This window comes from Thalassophryne amazonica, chromosome 9 (assembly GCF_902500255.1).
Source record: "Thalassophryne amazonica chromosome 9, fThaAma1.1, whole genome shotgun sequence".
NCBI lineage: Eukaryota > Metazoa > Chordata > Actinopteri > Batrachoidiformes > Batrachoididae > Thalassophryne > Thalassophryne amazonica.
This window is the reverse complement of record NC_047111.1, coordinates 59,472,213-59,494,418: the sequence shown is the minus strand read 5'-3', so window position 1 is coordinate 59,494,418 and position 22,206 is coordinate 59,472,213. Positions and strand designations below refer to the sequence as shown.

The window sequence follows — 22,206 nt, the reverse complement described above, 5'->3', positions numbered from 1 at the left end:
AAATTCAAAGTTTAATTAGAACTTGTGCAAAGCAACTGTAGACACTTTATTTATTGATTTTATTTATTTTTATTATTGAACCTGATTTCTTTTTCCAATTAATAAGCTAAGACTATCACTTTTATGAAATCTGATACCTTCAAATTTGATTTATTTTATTTGTATAGCGCCAAATCACAACCTAGGTCACCCCGAGGTGCCTCACAAGGGTCTAGCCTTACCAACTCCCCTGAGCAAACACGTAGGCAACAGTGGTAAGAAAAAAACTCCCTCTGGAGAGTTTTGAGGGGGAAAAAAAAGCCTCAGGGGAAACGACCAACTGCTTCATACTAACAACAATGAACATCAGATTAAGAGTGCTAGAAAGAATTTTCAAGCATGCAAAACAAGACTAGAAAATAAAACAAAGTCAGGTCCTAGTCCATCAGCAGTTGTCATCCAAAATCTTGTTCAGACAGAGGACGACCAAAAAGGGTCCAATCCAAAAAGACCTGATTTTCCAAACACAGTAAGCTTAAAATATTTATGTACATTATATACAATGGATAAAAGCAGCACATCCCCAAATTTAAGAAGCTGGAACTGATTAAAGTATGTGATCTCTACAACTGATTATTAAAAAAGTTGAGTGTTCTGTAAATCTACACATCAGCTTAATAATTTCTGAATGAGACACTTCATTTGTGGAAAAGCATGGAGCTCTTGTATTGTGTAACAGATGTCAAAGGTCACATGGCTGACTGATGTGATGTCACTATAGTCTCCTCAAAGCTGCACAGGGACTGTTTGCAGTGGCTGAAGCTTTTCCTCCTAGTGGTTGTCATCTCTCCATGGTGCCTAATCCAAATTTCAACTTCTGTCAGTCTGTTATAAATCCAAAATAATTTGTTCAGTTTAACACATGGCTTTGGTCATCAAGGCCAGACTGTGCAGAATGCTGCCTGTTTGTGTTATGGTTGTTTACCCAGCAGAGAAATCAATAGTGGGGTGGGATCTGTCCTGATTACAGTCAGCTTCTGTTATACAAGACTCTATCCTATATATAGTACAACACAAACCAACCCAAAGTGCAACTTTGCACATTGTCTCAAATTTTAATTAATTTAGAATTTATTGGTTATTTGTATTTCAAAAAGATTTTTTCACAGCAAACTTTTGATGTGTCACACAAGTAAATGCACATGTGTAAATAATATTCATATTAAAAATGACTGATTTCCATTTAGATGGAACCAGTTCGCAGCAGGTCGTTTTCATGCCGGCTCATCGTCACGGCTCAACAAAATTGGACACGAACAATCAGGAGCATTATTAGTCATGCCTGTAGGGTTTTCTTTTTCATATTTGTCCTATTAACAAAAAATTTGGAAATACCTTGCTAAAATTTGATGTCAAATTTGCAAAACAAGTGTCACAACAACAGTCAGTAAATTCTCTGCATCAACGCTCACAGGAAAGTTCAGAACAGAAAGCAGACACCGCCGCTCAATGATTATCTGACAAACACAGCCTGACCAATCAGGACAGCACAAACCCTGAGGTCAATGGCTTCAAAAGGGGGAAAAAATCTATCATCTGTACCCCAAAGTGGGCCAGTCAGCTCCAACTCGAGTTCACTGGTGTGAAGAAGCAGACGTGTGTGTGCTTCTCTTCTGAGCCTTTGTTCTGCCTTCTCAGTTTGTAGCTTTTAAAGTGGAAGGTTTTAGGTGAGACAAAATGAAAGCAGCAGGTCTGCTGGGACTCATCCTGCTGTCAGTCACCACCTTCGCCGCAGAAGGTAGGTATCCCACTTACATTACACCAAATTAAAGTCCGCAAATACAAATGATTCCTAATAAGATCAGCATAATGTTACTCTTTAAAATTCCAAAACTTTCAGAAATTTGAAAACGACACACTATTCTTAAACTATTGGAGTTGGAGGGGGAGTGTTTGTTTGTTTTTAAGAAAAGATGAGGCATGAAATATTTTCTCTCCAGGGATAAAACTATTGCTTTCCAGTAGTGTTTTTGGAAAATCACAAAGCAAATTGATTACAGCTTCACTCTATTTTTGATGTAACACGTTTCACTGCACACTTCCAATTTGTTTCACTTCTTAGTTTTGATTATCATCATTTTAAGAGGTCGAAATTATTCTGACTGGTGCTGCACATCACTGTTTTTTAATATCTCCACATTAGGGCTCTAAAACAATTGTATCAATCAAAACCTGCAGGACCTGACAATCTTGAGCCTTTCTTTTTGAGGTCAACTGCAGATTTTATAGCAGAGCCTCTATGTCATATTTTTAATTTAACTATTTTCCAAAATAGGATTCCGAAAATATGGAAGTCACCTTATGTTTTTCCCCCGCTGAAAGGTGGTGACCCCTCCTTGGTTAACAATTATAGGCCAATCTCAAATTATGTGTTCTTTCTAAAGTTCTAGAAAAGCTGGTCAGTGAACAACTCAAAAACTTTTTAAATGATCATTGTCTCCTTTCACAAAACCAGTCAGGTTTTTGAAAATAGCACAGTACAATAACTGCTGCTGTTAAAGTGGTAAACGACATTATAGAGGCACTAGATGGTTAAAAATACTGCATAGCTCTTTTTATAGATTTGTCAAAGGCATTTGATACAGTCGATCATGCTGTCCTGGTAGATAGACTCCACAAGATTGGGTTATCTAACCGGGCCTTTAACTGGTTCTCCAATTATTTATCAGAGAATGCAGTGTGTTCAGGCTGCCGGGTCTTTTTCTTCTTTCCTCCCCGTGCAAAAGGGAGTACCTCAAGGCTCTATACTGGGGCCTTTTTTTGTTTACAATTTATGTAAATAATCTTTGCGATGATTTGTCTGATGCTGCATCACATTTTTATGCTGATGACACTGTAATTTACTGTTTCGCTTCCTCAGCCTTAAAATCACTCGAGTTGTTGCAGTCGGCCTTTGTCACTGTTCAGCTCTGTTTGAAACAGCTTAAGTTGGTGCTGAATGCAGACAAATCAAAGACTATGCTGTTTTCAAATGGCAAGCAGCTTCCATTTCCCCTTCCTACTGTAAGTTGTCAACCATTTATGGAGCAGAAATTGAAACAGTCACATCTTATAAATACTTGGGCATCTTAATTGATGAGAACTTCTCTTTTAAATCGCATATTGATAAACTTTTTTTAAACTGAAATTGAAACTGGGTTTCTTTTTTAGAAATAAATCATGTTTTTTGTTGCAAGCTAGAAAAAAACTGATCACCACAGTCTTTCTGCCCTTGTTGGACTATGGAGACTTGCTTTTTATGAATGCTCATCAGTTTTTATTGAAACTGGATGCTGTATACCATTGTGCATTACATTTTATTACTGGCTGCAGTTATCGTGTACATCACTGCTCATTATATGCCACTGCACATTGTTCATCCTTGTCTGTTTGTAGACGCTTTCATTGGCTGATTTTTATCTATAGATGTATTCTTGGACTTCTGCCTTCATATTTGTGTTCATATATGTGTAGAAACCTCAGCACTTATGGCCTGCGCTCTCAGGACGTTATACTGATGCAGGTCCCAAGAGTCAGAACTAAATTGGGCAAAAAGGCTTTTAAAGTTGCTGCCCCGTCCACATGGAACATTTTGCAGAAGGACCTCAAATTGACACATCTTGTAACTCTGGGAGAATTTAAAACAATCATAAAGGACAGAGAGTTAAGGACAATTGGACTGTGTAATTGCGTTTTATAACTATGTATTGCAATTCTGTTTTTCAAATGTGTGTGTTTTGTGTTTGATGGAACTACTTTGCTTTTGTGTTGCCATCTTGGCCAGGTCACTCTTGATCTGTGTGTGTGTGTGTGTGTGTGTGTATATATATATATATATATATATATATATATATATATATATATATATATATATATATATATATATTCTAAATAAGGAACTGCTGTCTCAATGAGAAAAAATGTCAGTTTGCATAGATTTTTTTTAAGTTATTTCAACTTTCAATTGAGCTAATGCTACAAGACTTCTCCAGTTAAACCGAAGTAATTTTTAGTTAAATTGAAATAACTTTTAAAAAATCTATGTAAATTGTTACATCACTTTCTCTCATTGAGACAACGATCATTTTTTTTTTTTTAGAGTGCACATGCTATTCATTGAAGTTGGAAGCAATGCCTTTGCGTGTTGCATTTTCTTCAAATATACAGGCATACACACATGCAGCCGCAGTACAGCTACTTCTTTAAATCCTGCATCAGTGCATCTTGTTTCAAACTGCCACATGCAGAGTCCTGCGTGAGTCGCTGCGGTACCTTCAACCCACTGAAGAAATGTCAGTGTGACTCCAAGTGTTTGTACTACGGGAGCTGCTGTGGAGACTTTGACACTGTGTGCCCCAAGAAAAGTGAGTATAATAAATATTAGGTTGGGAATGCTTTTTTTTTTCTTCTTCACATCATCTGAGCTTATAAATATCTTTCAGTGACAGCTCCGGATGTTTTTGTTTTTTTTTCCTGATGGAGTTTGGTGGGGCATAAAGCAGAATGTGTAGTGAATGTACAAATATCCATCCATCCATCCATCTTCTACTGCTTAGTCCAATTAAGGGTCGCAGGGGGCTGGAGCCTATCCCAGCAGTCATAGAGCGCAAGGCGGGGTACACCCAGGACAGAACGCCAGTCTGTCGCAGGGCCACAAATAGACAAACAAACACAGACACACCCACACACACACCTACAGACAATTTTAAAGATTCCAATCCACCTAACCCGCATGTCTTTGGATGTGGGAGGAAACCAGAGCACCCGGAGGAAACCCACGCAAACACGGGGAGAACATGCAAACTCCACACAGAAAGGCCACGGGAATTGAACCCACAACCTTCTCGCTGTGAGGCAACAGTGCTAACCACTAAGCCACCGCGCTGCCCTGTACAAATATCTATTTTAATAAAAATTGTATATATGTTAGTCATTCATAAATACAATACACAACTGATGCAAATTCTGACAATTTGGGAAAACCTACAGAAAGCCCAGAAGACAGTATAGAGGCTGTGGCACTACCTCCCCGGTTTCCAATTTCATTATCTTCTTGTTCCTGGACAGAGCTGTTTAACAAGGAAATGAATCATTTTAATCATGCTAACTTTCCATTGCAAATGCAGTAATAGAATAAAAATAAATCTTGCACTATGCCAGTGGTAAGAACTTACTCAGTTGTGCAGTCCACCAACAATATCACATGGATGTGATGAAAACTGGGAAGCAAATCACTCAAAGAATGTTGATGGTCATGAGAAACTGAAGCTAAAAATAGGATTTTGAATTTTTTTAAAAAAGAAAATTTACTGCTCACTATACTGGCATAGTGAAAGGGGGCATCAGGCTCCACCCATAGGCCCCCAATGACACACCAGCTTGTGGAAGACTGAGGATTGTGTAACTGCTCATACAAGCAGGAGTTCGTACTGTTGCATTTTGCTCTGTACTTGCCAGCTCCACTTATATGAAATAGAAGACAAAGAGATTTGCGCTCACATTGTGCACGAGGAAAGTTTTTATCTTTATGATGGTCCATAAGAAACAGGGTGTTTACACAGGCTGCACTCCTCTGCAAAAAAGAGTGAGAATGGCAAAAACATGTACCCAAGGATGCACACAAAGTAAAAATGTGTACCTGAGTTCACTATGAAACATGCATTTCCTTTCCAATCAACCAATATTAAATGAGTCATATTGTGAAAAAACCTGGTATTTCTGCAACTAAAAATGAAGAATTGTTTGGTTTTATTTTAAATGTAATTACCTGAGAATCAAAACCATACTCAAAAATTGTCATGTTTTGGCCCTAATCCAGCTCTGTCATTTTTTTCCCTGTCCTCGTCTTTTCCACTTCTTTGACCCTCAGTTATGATTTTCTATTTATTTTGTAGTTTGTTTTTGTTGTCTGTTTATTCTGCATGTTCGGTTTATCATACTTCAGTCTTGTCTCTGTTTAGTTTACGTTTAATAGGTGTTCTATTTGTGGTAGTTTTTTCTTCAGTTGTGATTTTCCTTTTTTTTATCATTAGTCGTATCCTCTATTATCACTATTGCCACACATGAGTTCTGTTCTAGTTTAGTCTGTCTTCTCTTGTTGTTGTCACTATAGATTTCTGTTACACTTCAGCCACCTGTCAAGTTCTGTTCTAGTTCTTATTCAGTCTTTTATTTTTCTGTTACTTACATTTGTGTCTGAGTTCCTTTAACGTTTTGATTTTCTGTATCTTTATTTCTTTGGGATTTGTCTTCTGTTGAGAATTACTGTCACGTTTCTGTTTCTGCAGCCTGTGTCACTCCACGCTTGTCTCCTGTCTCACCTTTGTCTTGTACAGCCACGCCTTCTTTTCTCCACCTGCTCCACATCACATCTTGATTTCCCTCAGTACGAGGTCTGTGAGAAAAGTATCCGACCTTTTTATTTTATGCAAAAAATATATGGATTTGATTCATATGTTTTTACGTCAGCCCAGCTTGAACCTTCGTGCGCATGCGTGAGTTTTTTCACGCCTGTTGGTTGCGTCATTCGCCTGTGGGCAGGCTTTGAGTGAGCACTGCTCCACCCCTCTCGTCGTTGTTTCATTGCGAGGAAATGTCGGAATGATTTGGGCTTTTTTTCCATCAGAATTTTTTCAGAAATTGTTAGAGACAGGCAGCTGGAAACCATTCGAAAAATTCACATGGCTTTCGGTGAAAATTTTATGGGCTTCACAGAGATTAAGGAGTGTTACTACAGCTTTAAGGACAGCCCACAATGGCGCACGGCGTGCCGCGCTCCGAGCCGCGATCGAAAGGCTGAAACAACCATTTCATTTCTAAATGGATGGCTGTATGGATCCGGGACCGTCGTGTGCAATTTCTCTGGTTCCAGCAGATTTCACTTTTAACAAGAGATTTTGTCATGGAGGAGGCTTCGCGTGTCACGACGGATTCGCTGATGGAGCGAGACAAAGAACACCTCCGTTTTGGAGTGTCAGAGGACAAGTTGGGACATGCCTATCTCGGCTTTCAATGGCTTACCAGTCGAGTGAGTATAAGAGAACTTGAGGAGAGCTGGGCATGTCCCAACTTGTCCTCTGACGCTCCAAAACGGAGGCATCCTTTGTCTCGCTCCATCAGCGAATCCGTCGTGACACGCGAAGCCTCCTCCATGACAAAATCTCTTCTTAAAAGTGAAATCTGCCAGAAAATGGCTGATGTCCAGCTCTTGTGATAACCAGAGAAATTGCACACGATGGTCCCGGCTCCACACAGCCATCCGTTTAGAAATGAAATGGTCGTTTCAGCCTGTTGATCACGGCGCGCCGTGCACCATTGTGGGCCATCTTTAAAGTGGTAGTAACACTCCTTAATCTCTGTGAAGCCCATAAAATTTTCACCGAAAGCCATGTGAATTTTCCGAATGGTTTCCAGCTGCCTGTCTCTAACAGTTTCTGAAAAAATTCTGATGGAAAAAAAGCCCAAATCATTCCGCCGTTTCCTCGCAATGAAAAAACGACGAGGGGGGTGGACCAGTGCTCACTCAAAGCCTGCCCACAGGTGAATGACGCAACCAACAGGCGTGAAAAAACTCACGCATGCGCACGAAGGTTCAAGCTTGGCTGACATAAAAACATACGAATCAAATCCATATATTTTTTGCATAAAATAAAAAGGTCTGATACTTTTCTCACAGACCTCGTATTTATGCGTCATGTTTTTCTCTGTTCCTTGCTCGTTTGTTGTGCTCTTGCCCTCGTTCTAAGCCAGAGGTGGGCAATTATGTGCCATGAAGAACCAAGACACTGCAGGTTTCACTTTCTACCAGTCACCTCGGCAGGTGATCTCATTGATGATCAGGTGTTTATGTTCAGGGGAGAAGCTCATCAGGTAACCCACCGGCTGAGGTGATTGATTGTAAGGAAATCCTGCACTGTCTTGGCCCTCGGTGCCCACCCCTTTGCTCTGCATTTTTTTTTTTGTGCCCGACTCTCTTGTCTTAGCCTACGCCAGTGAACCTGCTTCTCTGTGTCTGATACTCACTCGTTGTTTGACCACGTCCCCACCCCACGACCATCTGTACCTCCGCCTGTACTGATTGACTCCCTGTGTATCAAAATGAGCCTGTTTGTTGGATAAAGCCTTTTTTTTAAACCCACATCTAAGTCATGCATTTGTGTCCATCCACCAACCATGCCTCACCACCTCAGTTCCTGACAAAAATATATAATTATAATATATTTGTTGAATTAATACTGAATAATGACCTGTCTAAATTTTCAAACTGACTTTAAACAGCTCAATATTTCATAAAACAATGTATGAATTTATTACAAACTTAAGCACTGCGCTGCGGTGGTTTGAATCATATTTGTCTAATAGATTACAATTTGTTCATGTAAATGGGGAATCTTCTTCACAGACTAAAGTTAATTATGGAGTTCCTCAAGGTTCTGTGCTAGGACCAATTTTATTCACTTTATACATGCTTCCCTTAGGCAGTATTACTAGACGGTATTGCTTAAATTTTCATTGTTACGCAGATGATACCCAGCTTTATCTATCCATGAAGCCAGAGGACACACACCAATTAGCTAAACTGCAGGATTGTCTTACAGACATAAAGACATGGATGACCTCTAATTTCCTGCTTTTAAACTCAGATAAAACTGAAGTTATTGTACTTGGCCCCACAAATCTTAGAAACATGGTGTCTAACCAGATCCTTACTCTGGATGGCATTACCCTGACCTCTAGTAATACTGTGAGAAATCTTGGAGTCATTTTTGATCAGGATATGTCATTCAAAGCGCATATTAAACAAATATGTAGGACTGCTTTTTTGCATTTACGCAATATCTCTAAAATCAGAAAGGTCTTGTCTCAGAGTGATGCTGAAAAAACTAATTCATGCATTTATTTCCTCTAGGCTGGACTATTGTAATTCATTATTATCAGGTTGTCCTAAAAGTTCCCTAAAAAGCCTTCAGTTAATTCAAAATGCTGCAGCTAGAGTACTGACGGGGACTAGAAGGAGAGAGCATATCTCACCCATATTGGCCTCTCTTCATTGGCTTCCTGTTAATTCTAGAATAGAATTTAAAATTCTTCTTCTTACTTATAAGGTTTTGAATAATCAGGTCCCATCTTATCTTAGGGACCTCGTAGTACCATATCACCCCAATAGAGCGTTTCGTTCTCAGACTGCAGGCTTACTTGTAGTTCCTAGGGTTTGTAAGAGTAGAATGGGAGGCAGAGCCTTCAGCTTTCAGGCTCCTCTCCTGTGGAACCAGCTCCCAATTCAGATCAGGGAGACAGACACCCTCTCTACTTTTAAGATTAGGCTTAAAACTTTCCTTTTTGCTAAAGCTTATAGTTAGGGCTGGATCAGGTGACCCTGAACCATCCCTTAGTTATGCTGCTATAGACGTAGACTGCTGGGGGGTTCCCATGATGCACTGTTTCTTTCTCTTTTTGCTCTGTATGCACCACTCTGCATTTAATCATTAGTGATCGATCTCTGCTCCCCTCCACAGCATGTCTTTTTCCTGGTTCTCTCCCTCAGCCCCAACCAGTCCCAGCAGAAGGGAGTTTTTCCTTCCCACTGTAGCCAAGTGCTTGCTCACAGGGGGTCGTTTTGACCGTTGGGGTTTTACATAATTATTGTATGGCCTTGCCTTACAATATAAAGCGCCTTGGGGCAACTGTTTGTTGTGATTTGGCGCTATATAAAAAAATTGATTGATTGATTGATTAATTGTATCTGTGCTCCTTTCAGTACTTGACAGAAAAGGCATGTACAGTTTTTGAAGTAACCATTAAATGCACAGCTCAGATTAATGTCTTCACCACATCACCAGTCTTTGGCATCACTCAATGCAAGAAGGGTATAAAAATGCATTATTATACGGCTGCGATGCTGCGCCCACTCTGACTGACTGGCTGATATTTTCCCATATATGATCAGTTACCATGACAACCAGTCTGAACGCGTATCCCATTCATTACAAACCAGAAAGCTAGAAAAACCAAGTCAGACATGAACATACTCCATAAATATCTAAATATAACAGCCATATAATAGATGAATATTAACTTTGCTTGGTTGGTTAATAATCCTTTAATATATAATATCAAACAAGATGACAAATCAACCTGAAGGGATTTAAAAAGTCACAGACAAAAATAAAATTGTAGAGAAGAATAAACAGAAGCCACAAAAGCTGGAGTTTTAAACCTAACCAGACCTCTCCTACTGAGAGGCAGACTGCTACAGGCTAGTGACTAAACAATAGCTCTAATTAGCAACTATTGTGCTCTAGTTAGCACCCTCCTAATGACAGGGCAGCTGTCCCTCCTAATGATGGGACGGACGCCTTTCCTGATGGCTCCCTTGACGACTCTCCTGATGACGTGAATGACTCATTACCATGAACAAAAGACTGAAACTGCTTTGACCTGAGTACCCCATTGTAAACAGGGGATAAAGCATGTCTCAGACCCCCTCCCCGGTTAAGGCTGGGTTTCAACTGTTTCACATAGAATGCCTCCTTGACACCTCTCTCAAACCATTTCTTCTCTCTGGCTAAGATTTTAACTTCCTTGTCCTCAAACATGTGGTTAGTCTCTTTAAGGTGGAGATGAACTGCAGACTGAGGTCCACTGGCACCCTCTCTGCGGTGTTGGTATAGTCTTTTGTGTAAAGATTGCTTAGTCTCACCTATGTAGTGTTTGTTAACGTTTTCCTGGCATCTGATAGAATACACTACATTGCTCTGTTTGTAACTAGGGATCCTGTCCTTAGGGTGAACTAATTTCTGTCTCAAGGTGTTAACCGGTTTAAAGTAAACTGGGATTTTGTGCTGTCTGAAGATTCTCTGTAGTTTTTCCCATTTCCTGTGACAAACTTCTGTCCTCAGTTGCTCGTGGAGATACGTTCGAGGAACCTGAAGAAATCATAATGACACCACTCTCAACTAATGTGTATACAACCACAGCAGCCACCACCACGCCATCACCAACAGCAGCTGCCACCACACCATCCATCGACCCCGTGGCAGCACCCTGCAGCGGCCATCCTTTTGACGCTTTCTTACAACTGAAGAACGGGTCAATTTATGCGTTCAGAGGTAGGCTTAAGAATACAGACTTCTCGGAATATATTTTTCTGGTTCAGATCAATTGTCAAGCATTCATACATTACCCTTTATTCATCATTATTTTTGTGTTTTTGCCATTGAAATCATTGTGTAATTTCCACCCAGTTTTTTTTTTTTTTTTTTTAGTGCTGTAACCAGGGTTCATAAGGTCAACATGTTTGTAACACACTGAATATAATACAGTCCTTAAACTGAAATTACTCCTTAACATTTCCCTATTTTTTCTATGTGTACTTGACTAATTACTTTAAAGAACAAGTTCACTACCTTTGTCATATCAAAATGCTGTAACAAATCAAGCATCTGAGTTTGAAGGATTTTGGTCGTTCTTAGCAGAGCAGCAATGAACAAAGTAACAAACTTAGAAATGGTAATAATAATAAGAAGAAGAAACTTTATTTATATAGCACCTTTCACATATAAAAATCACAAAGTGCTTCACAAAAGGTAGACAAAATACACAACCATGTTAAAAAGCAGTGTTTAAGAGAACAATCAACTTAAAGCTTGACTAAACAAATGTCTTCTGCTGCCTTTTTAAAAGAATCAACAGAGACGGTCACATACATTTTCATTTCAAATTGTTCTAAAAGTTTACTTTTTAGTACCAATTGAAGTTCGGGGTGTCAGTAACCATTTCAGTCAGAATGGACAATGATCTGATCATTTTGGGGAATATGGGTACGCATGGAGGGATATACATGTTCTAGTAAATCTCTCATAACTTCTGAAATTATGGTCCAACTTGGACATACCATATAAAACATCAGTAGTTTAATAATAATTTATTATTATTAAATTTGATCATTGTCCACTAAAATTGTGACCCTATGCTTCAATTTCATACCAAAAAGTAAAATTTGACATCAATATGACTGCAGGTTCAGACATCCCACTATATCAGGGGCGGGCATCGAGGGCCGAGACACTGCAGGTTTTCCATGCAACCATTCACATCAGCAGGTGGGTTGCTGATGAGCTTCTCCTCTGAACATAAACACCTGGTTGTCAATGAAATCACCTGCTGAGACACCTGATCATTAATGAAATCATCTGCTGAGGTGACTGGCTGCACGGAAAACCTGCAGTGTCTCGGCCCTTTATGGCACATGATTGCCCACCCCTGCACTATATGAACAGCAAAACTGTTTCATGAACAGAACAATCACTTCACTTTTAGAGTACAGATGGTGAAATACAGAGAAGGCCAGAAGGAGTTACTCTGCATTTGTGGATTTAGAAAACACTTATGACATGATGACAAGAGAGTAGCTGTGGTGTGGAATTCTGGAGTGGCAGAGAAGTATGTGAAGGTGGCACAGGATATGTGTGAGGACAGGGTGCCAAAGGTGTGCAGTAGCAAAAAAAAAAAAAAAAATCCAGTCAGAAGTAAAGCAGAGCTGCGTCATTGTCCCTACCCTGTCCATCATCTTTGTGGCAACAATCCTGATCAAGGACTAGGTGCCACCATTAATTGACATCATGTACAGAATGAAAGGAAAGCTCTTCACCCTGAGCTGACTGAGAGCCAAGAAGAGAAAAAGTTTTTTACATGGGTGATTTTACTGTGTACATGAATGAGAGTTAGCATGGTGGAATGGTGAGGTTGCAAGGAGTAACTGTGATGCTGGTGGAAGAGTTCAAATACTTCTGGTGAACTGTTCAAAGTAGTGGAGACTGTGGTAGAGGCGTGAAGAAGAGTGCAGGCAGGGTGGAGTAGGTGGAGACGACTGGCAGGAGTATCTGCAAGAGTGAGACACGAAGTTCACCACACAATAGTGAGCAGAGTGATAAAGAGGTTAAAAGCAGTGGTACAAAAAAAAGACTGGAGGCAGAGCCAGTAGAGCAGAAGATGCTGTGAGTTATTTATTTATTTTTCTGTGGGCGTGATGACAATGGACAGGATTTGGAATGAGTATATCAGAGGTACAGGGCAGGTAAGACAGTTTGGAGACAAACTCAGGCATGTTTGAGATAGTTTGGACATGTGCAGAGGAGGAACACAGGATATATTGAGAGAAGGATGCTGAGGATGGAGCCACCAAGCAGGAGCAGGAGGGAGGCCAAAGAGGAGGTTTATGGATACAGTGAGGGAGGACATACAAGTGGTTTATGTGAACGAGGAAGATGCAGAGGACAGGGTGAGATGGAAAATGATCTGCTTGGTGACCCCTAACTGAAGCAGAAGAAACTGAACTGTCCAGCCAGTTACAAAATCTTCTCGGTCTCCCCAGTGTTTCATTGTATTTATGGTGTCTTGCCATGTTTTTGTTTCAACCAGGTGCCTATTTTTTTGAGTTGGATGACAAAGCCATCCTTCCTGGTTACCCCAAACTCACTGAGGATGTGTGGGGAATTTCTGGACCCATTGACGCTGCTTTCACACGCATCAACTGCCAGGGAAAAACCTACATCTTCAAGGTTGTGTTCCCCTGTTTATCTTAATAATTTGAGATGCTTCCTTTGGCCAGTATCAAAATGTAGGTGAAAACACCTGCAATACATTTTTGGAACTGAAGCACAGTTTTCAAAGAACAATGAATGAATAATAAGCAACATGGAAATACAGCAGGTCATCCAGAGAAATTATGTAGTAAAATAAGAAGATATAATCTGTGTGCATTACTTGTACTTGAATTGTTTTGTCTCAGCTCTTTTTGGAATTTTTTTTTTCTGTTTCAGGGCAACAAATACTGGAGATTTGAGGGTGATGTCTTGGATGCAGACTATCCGCGTGAAATTTCTGTTGGTTTTCAAAACATACCAAATGCTGTTGATGCAGCATTTGCTATACCAGCACCAAGTCATCGCGGCAAGGAAAAAGCCTACTTTTTCAAAGGTATGTTTGCAGAAATATTTGAGCATTTCATGGTTTCAGTTTTGAAAGGTGCTTTGTGACTGAAATGGAATGAGAAGGATTTTGGCTCTGAGACTCATCATCATCATCATCATCATAATAATAATAATAATAAGCAGGTAATGACTGAAAGAATGAGTTAGTGAATGAATAAAATAAAACATTCTTTAGCCTATCCTTTCACTTAGATTGCATAATGCAGAAAGCACAGTTAAATTACTTTGACAGTATCATGAGCCCAAAATTTCAAGCATAAATGTATATTTAAAAATTTTGCAACAAGCAGCAAGAAATTATATATAATACATCCCTTTCAGCACTGAATGATTTTTATAGGACTACAATGGCCATAAAACACACATGCACACTTATGATTTCACAGTTTCTATTGCACTCATATGTGGCCTTGCATGCAAGGTTATTGTTTTGTCATATTTGAATGAAATAACTCACTTTTTAAAATTTGCTTTGACCAAACTTAGTGGAATGATTGAGTCAGCGAAAAGCAAAGGGATTTGAATTTGAGAAGATATATATATATATATATATATATATATATATATATATATATATATATATATATATATATATATATATATATATATATACACTCAACAAAAATATAAATGCAACACTTTTGGTTTTGCTCCCATTTTGTATGAGATGAACTCAAAGATCTAAAACTTTTTCCACATACACAATATCACCATTTCCTTCAAATATTGTTCACAAACCAGTCTAAATCTGTGATAGTGAGCACTTCTCCTTTGCTGAGATAATCCATCCCACCTCACAGGTGTGCCATATCAAGATGCTGATTAGACACCATGATTAGTGCACAGGTGTGCCTTAGACTGTCCACAATAAAAGGCCACTCTGAAAGGTGCAGTTTTGTTTTATTGGGGGGGATACCAGTCAGTATCTGGTGTGACCACCATTTGCCTCATGCAGTGCAACACATCTCCTTCGCATAGAGTTGATCAGGTTGTCAATTGTGGCCTGTGGAATGTTGGTCCACTCCTCTTCAATGGCTGTGCGAAGTTGCTGGATATTGGCAGGAACTGGTACACGCTGTCGTATACGCCGGTCCAGAGCATCCCAAACATGCTCAATGGGTGACATGTCCGGTGAGTATGCCGGCCATGCAAGAATTGAGACATTTTCAGCTTCCAAGAATTGTGTACAGATCCTTGCAACATGGGGCCGTGCATTATCCTGCTGCAACATGAGGTGATGTTCTTGGATGTATGGCACAACAATGGGCCTCAGGATCTCGTCACGGTATCTCTGTGCATTCAAAATGCCATCAATAAAATGCACCTGTGTTCTTTGTCCATAACAGACGCCTGCCCATACCATAACACCACCACCACCATGGGCCACTCGATCCACAACATTGACATCAGAAAACCGCTCACCCACACGACGCCAAACACGCTGTCTGCCATCTGCCCTGAACAGTGTGAACCGGGATTCATCCGCGAAGAGAACACCTCTCCAACGTGCCAAACACCAGCAAATGTGAGCATTTGCCCACTCGAGTCGGTTACGACGACGAACTGGAGTCAGGTCGAGACCCCGATGAGGACGACGAGCATGCAGATGAGCTTCCCTGAGACGGTTTCTGACAGTTTGTGCAGAAATTCTTTGGTTATGCAAACCGATTGTTTCAGCAGCTGTCCGAGTGGCTGGTCTCAGACGATCTTGGAGGTGAACATGCTGGATGTGGAGGTCCTGGGCTGGTGTGGTTACACGTGGTCTGCGGTTGTGAGGCTGGTTGGATGTACTGCCAAATTCTCTGAAACGCCTTTGGAGACAGCTTATGGTAGAGAAATGAACATTCAATACACGAGCAACATGTCTGGTTGACATTCCTGCTGTCAGCATGACAATTGCACGCTCCCTCAAATCTTGTGACATCTGTGGCATTGTGCTGTGTGATAAAACTGCACCTTTCAGAGTGGCCTTTTATTGTGGGCAGTCTAAGGCACACCTGTGCACTAATCATGGTGTCTAATCAGCATCTTGATATGGCACACCTGTGAGGTGGGATGGATTATCTCAGCAAAGGAGAAGTGCTCACTATCACAGATTTAGACTGGTTTGTGAACAATATTTGAGGGAAATGGTGATATTGTGTATGTGGAAAAAGTTTTAGATCTTTGAGTACATCTCATACAAAATGGGAGCAAAACCAAAAGTGTTGCGTTTATATTTTTGTTGAGTGTATATATATATATATATAAATGAATGAATGAATGAATGAATGAGTTCAGTGGTACGAATATTTACGTATGGAACCAAATTTGCACTCTAAATGCAATGCAACACAAATGGGATGAATTAATCCATGTCATGTGACATACAAAGCACCAATCAAATGACAAGGATCCACTCAGCCCTTTATGTATTTATCAGATACTATATATAGTATTCTGAAATATTAACACCAGGAAATGGTTTTACTGGGAAATATTGGTGTTTATCTCATTTCAGGAAACCTAAAGTTTGTTCTGCAAGACATTAAAGTCCAGGAAAAATGCCACAGTTGACCCTAATTCAGCGAACAAAAATCGTCGAGTTCTGTGCAACGCATCCTAAGGGCTGACTTGCATCTCTTGCCATACAAAATTCAGTCTCAGAAAACTAACTCCCCAGCAAATGGCAAGGAGACTTGAATTTGTTAGCTGGTTTTCCTGAAAACTGGAGACTTGTTTCTTAGAAAACTTGTGAAAGATAAAGGGTTAACGCATCAAAAAGGAAACACTGAACTGAAAACTTACATGCGTCGGCCACATGGTCATGCAGAAAATGTCTGATATTGGTTTTTCTGTGCTGTCAAAATACTTTTGCGTCCATTTATTTTGAGACACCATATATATATTAAACCGGGAGCTGACATAGCCCCACCCACCCCCACCCCCCTCCACACAAACACAACAAAATGCCACTTGATTTTTTTTTCCCAACCTCTATAATGTCCTTCGTGGAAATTTGAGTGGTAACAGGAAAATAACTCATTTTCGATGTTCACCTAAAGGTTAAAAGTTACTCGTGTGTGCTGTACGTGGGCCGAATTTTTGCACTTTCTCACCTTCTTTAAATACCTATACATATAATAACCATATCCATCTATATATTTCTAAAAAGCCCATTTTCTCTACATTACTATGATACCCTTCTTATTTCTGTAACATAAAATGGCACTTCTCTACAGTACAGCTGGCTTACAGTACAACCATATACACAACCCTTACCTGGACCAAAAAATGCCCAAAAATTTTATGAATAGTTTTTTGTAATAAAACTGAAGTATCAGGGCCTAGATTAAGCACTAATATTACAACTACAAATCATTAGCTTTCATTTGAGACCAAAACTATGGTGAAAGGCGAAGTATTGACTGAATGATGGACTACTGACTTGGATGCTATTTGCCTTGTGTTGAACACGTTCACGGCACATTTCATATACAGTAAAATTTACTAAGAAAATGCATTTACCTTCTCGGTGATATGTCCAAAGCTATAACGTTTTGCAATGTTTTACTCCTAGACAATTCTAGAATGATGATTCATATGTCGTATTGACTACTGGTGGCCATCAATGAATATTTTAGATTTTCAACATTTTCAAGTCAAATGTTATTGCGTCATATTTCATTGTGTCTTAGAATTAAATTGTTATACAGATTCCTTTCAACATATATGAGACACAATGTTCAAATTGTTTCAGACAACTTGAGCAGTTAAATCTAGTTGAAAGAAATGTCCAAATCTTATCATATCATAGTCTTATGGGCTTGACATGTTCATTCATAGTCAGTGTCGCTGTCTGTGACATCAGCATCATCGGAATCATTGCTTTCACTTTCTGTATCACTGTCATAGTGAGATGGCTCATTGTCTTCTTGCTGGCTACAAAAGTCCTGTAGGTTTTCTGGTTGACTTTCTTCTTCGTACCACAGTGGATGGAGACTGTCATCTGCCGTCACCCATCCATGAACCTGAGCTGGAGATGGAACAGTGGGATTTGCAATGTCTGCACTCTTCCACACAGCCACCTGATAGTTAGCTCTTCATATGTGCTGTGTTGGGGTCTTAGGACAAGGAGGCAGAGCAGATATATCTATATTGCCAGGGACTGACTTTCCCTGCTTGATGCACAACTTGTTGGAAGTTAAAATATTAGGCAGAGAGAAGAAATGGTTTGAGAGAGGGGTCAAGGAGGCATTCTATGTGAAACGTTTGAAACCCAGCCTTAACTGGGGAGGGGGTCTGAGACACACTTTATCCCCTGTTTACAATGGGGTACTCAGGTCAAAGGAGTTTCAGTCTTTTGTTCATGGTAATGAGTCATTCACGTCATCAAGGGAGCCATCAGAAAGGCATCCATCCCATCATTAGAGGGACAGCTGTCCTGCCATTAGGTATGCTAACTACAGCACAATAGTTGCTAATTAGAGCTATTGTTTAGTCACTAGCCTATAGCAGTCTGCCTCTCAGTAGGAGGGGTCTGGTTAGGTTTAAAACTCCAGCTTTTGTTGGCTTCTGTTTTATTCTTCTCTACAAGAGTCAGACAGAAGTCAGACTTCCAGAGCAAGAATTTTAGCTGAGGAAGCTTCTGCGATTTGAAGCGAAACGTCCTCGCGTCAAGCAACCCAGTCCAGTCGAAGATTCAAGCTTCTCTACTATGGAAACCACCTGGACAACTGAGAGCCTACACAGATTCACTTTTACATGTTATAAATTGCCTGGAAAATTGGTCAAACTTGAAAACTGACTGAATGTGTTTGTCTAAAAATGCCACCTGTTGTGTGGGCCGCCAGAAGAGGAGGAACTGCTGGCCCACCACCAGAGGGCGCCCTGTCTGGAGTGCGGGCTCCAGGCACCAGAGGGCGCAGCCGCCTCACAGGAGCAGCCAGGGTGACAGCTGGACAACGTCTCCACCTCTTTGCCGAGATATCGCTTTACCTGGAAGGTAACGTTCTCAGCTGACTGTGAGATCTTTCGACAGTAACCTTTTGTGACCTTTGTGCATAGTATAGCAGACTCTTTTTCCAACGAGAGGTGGAGGTAGTTTTCCTGCCGTGTGGATTGCTGGGTGCATACGCGCCCACATTTCATTGTTTTTGTTCCTCGCCAGCAGTACCAGGTCCGACACGCGGAGGCAGTGGCCACCTGGGAGTTCGGGACTTGGCGGCTCCAGTATTCCCGGGGTCTGGTGGCGGAGGAAATCGTGTGGTTCCGGTTCTGCTTTGGACAGACGTCTTCTATCTTCGAGCCTGCCCACACGACACCTTTTGTGATTTGGCTTTTTGTCTATTGTGTAATCTGTTGTGTTTGTTGTGCCCATTCACAACAGTAAAGTGTTGTTATTTGACTTCCTCCATTGTCCGTTCATTTGCGCCCCCTGTTGTGGGTCCGTGTACCTACACTTTTCCAACACCACCCCTGTGATATAGTCCATCTATAGATGGAGATATACTTATATAAAGATAACTAGCTATAAAAGTGAACTAATACATTAATTTAATTATATCATACACTCCAAACAATGAATACTGTATATGTATCTCCAGATCAATTAAACTGAATTCTATTGCATGGATGTACTTTGAGTTTTAGCCATATGTATTTATTGGATGGAAATCGTGTACAAAACTAAACTGAGTTCATCCTATAAGTCTTTTTTTTTAAGCATGTCATACACTCAATCATAATGCCAGTAAAAATTCTAGATGCTTGATTTATAATTATTGTTGTTTGATTAAAAATTCAAATCACATCCTGCAAGTTGTGAAGTCTTCATCTTTTCTTTTTTCTTTTTTTTTTGTCATACAGGGGACAAGTATTACCAGTATGAGTTCAGACATCAGCCCTCACATGAAGAGTGCGTGCACATGAGTGCGTCCTCTCCGTCTGTGCTGTTCACCCAGTACACAGACCTGTTCTGTGATCAGACATGGGAGGATCTCTTTACAAAGCTCTTTGGAGACTCCTGTAAGGGTCAAATGCCTCTTTTCTTTTTCTTTTTTTCTTTTTTTTTTTTTTTGTGCATTCACTTGCATATGTTTATGTCTCCAATTAGTTCTTGCTGTCATTGCAGTCTGCAGCAGGACGTCCACTGACACCAAAAAGCTGTTTCTCACTTCATTCTTCTTTCTCACTCAGTCAGCAGTCTTCCAAAGATGCCTCGCTTAATCAGCAGGGACTGGGTGGGCATCAGGCCTCCTGTGGATGCTGCCATGGTGGGACAAGTCTTCCTCACCCCTAAACCCACTCCATCACCTCCTGCGCCAGCGAGGAGGCCGAGCAACCGCCGGAAGAAGCCAGGCAACAGGAGAGGACAGCAACAAAGGCAGAGTCGCCAGGCATTCTTGGAGGATTTATTTGGTTATGGTTACATGTTTGGAGACTACAGCGACTTCAGTGACATCACTGATGAAAGCACCGCGCCGCAGCAAGAACGCACACCTGTTCAAAATGTCTACTTTTTTAAGAGAGGTAAACTATGTGCATGTGAGGTCCAACCATTAAGCCTCACCTTTTTGTTATGAGACAAACTTTATAAGAGGCCTCACTCTGCCAAAAACCCTTGGAAAAAAAAAATGAATCCCCTTAACTTTGTTTTTTGTTTTTTTTTTCTTTCTGATGTTGACAGATAAATACTTCAGGGTGGATTTGCAGACAAAAAGTGTGGCCTTTGCCAACCCTCCTTACCCACGATCCATTGCAAAGTACTGGCTGGGCTGCAAGCAGGAAGACTCAGCTGACACATCGAAGGCAGAGAAGAAATAAGTAGACTGACATGGAAACAATGGAGATATTTATTTATGCTTTATCTCCAACACAGTCATTACACTCTAATGAACCTGTATTAATTAATAGATTTTGTTATGTTAGCTTGTAGGAATTCTTCCGTACATGATAAAAAAATGGTGTTTTTAATTTCATCCCATATTTAGGATGAAATTCTGCATTCATTAATAAATGCAAGAATACAGTGTTTATGAGCCTTTTATAATATTGTCCTTGCCTGAATTGCACAGAGACACACACAGAACTTCTGAAGCTAAGCACAACTCCTGTAACTTAATAATGATAGGAATATTAATCAGTGTTATCATCCCTTAAACAACTCAACAATAAATGTTCTTCATAACTGTGAATGTGAGTGATTATTCTGCCACATACTGTAACTGTGGTATCAGAGTTTTATTGATATCCCTAATTACGTATATAAACGGCTCCATTCCTTTTGAAACGGTGCTGATGAACATGTTCCTCTCATTCAGTTCAGACATGGTCAGCAGGCCTGAGTCACTATAGATAGATATTCACTTTACAAAAATATAAACACAACACTTGTTTTTGCTCCCATTTTTCATGAGGTGAACTCAAAGATCTAAAACATTTTCTATATAAATAAAAGACCTATTTCTCTTAAATATTGTTCACAAATCTGTCTACATCTGTGTCAGTGAGCACTTCTCCTTTGCTGAGATAATCCATTCCGCTTCACAGGTGTGGCACATCAAGATGCTGATTAGACAGCATGACTATTGCACAGGTGTGCCTTAGGTTGGCCACAAAAAAAGGCCACTCTGAACCTGTTTTGCTTTATTGGGGGGAGGGGGAGTCAGAAAACCAGTCAGTATCTGGTGTTAACCACCATTTGCCTCAGAGTTGATCAGCAGCCAGATGCCATTGAATGTGAGCATCTGCCCACTCAAGTCAGTTACAATGATGAACTACAGTCAGGTCAAGACCCTGATGAGGACGACGAGCATGCAGATGAGCTTTTCTGAGATGTTTTCTGACAGTTTGTGCAGATATTCTTTGGTTCTGCAAACAGATTGTTGCAGCAGCTGTCCAGGTGGCTGATCTTAGATGATCTTGGGTGAACATCTTGTCCAGGGTGAACATGCTGGATCTGGAGGTCCTGAGCTGGTGTGGTTATACGTGGTCTGCAGTTGTGAGGCCGTTGTTGGATGCACTGCCAAATTCTCTGAAATGCCTTTCGAGATGGCTTAGGGTAGAGAAATGAACTTTCAATTCACGGACAACAGCTCTGGTGGACATTCCTGCAGTCAGTATGCTAACTGCACAATCCCTCAAAACTTGCGACATCTGTGGTGTTGAGCTGTGTGATTAAAATCACACAGCTCAATAAACAATTAAACCATGTATA

The 22,206-nt window shown here is 40.4% G+C and overlaps 1 protein-coding gene across 1 annotated transcript; it reads left to right on the top strand.

The window, feature by feature from the left end:
- The first annotated feature begins 1,496 nt into the window (after positions 1-1,496).
- On the top strand, positions 1,497-21,159 carry vtnb (vitronectin b). The gene is made up of 8 exons (XM_034178142.1): positions 1,497-1,777; positions 4,266-4,382; positions 10,917-11,126; positions 13,438-13,577; positions 13,839-13,995; positions 19,857-20,015; positions 20,187-20,519; positions 20,677-21,159. Exons 1-8 carry the CDS (start codon positions 1,717-1,719, stop codon positions 20,811-20,813), a joined length of 1,314 nt encoding a protein of 437 aa, XP_034034033.1. The 5' UTR covers positions 1,497-1,716; the 3' UTR covers positions 20,814-21,159.
- Positions 21,160-22,206: the final 1,047 nt, after the last annotated feature.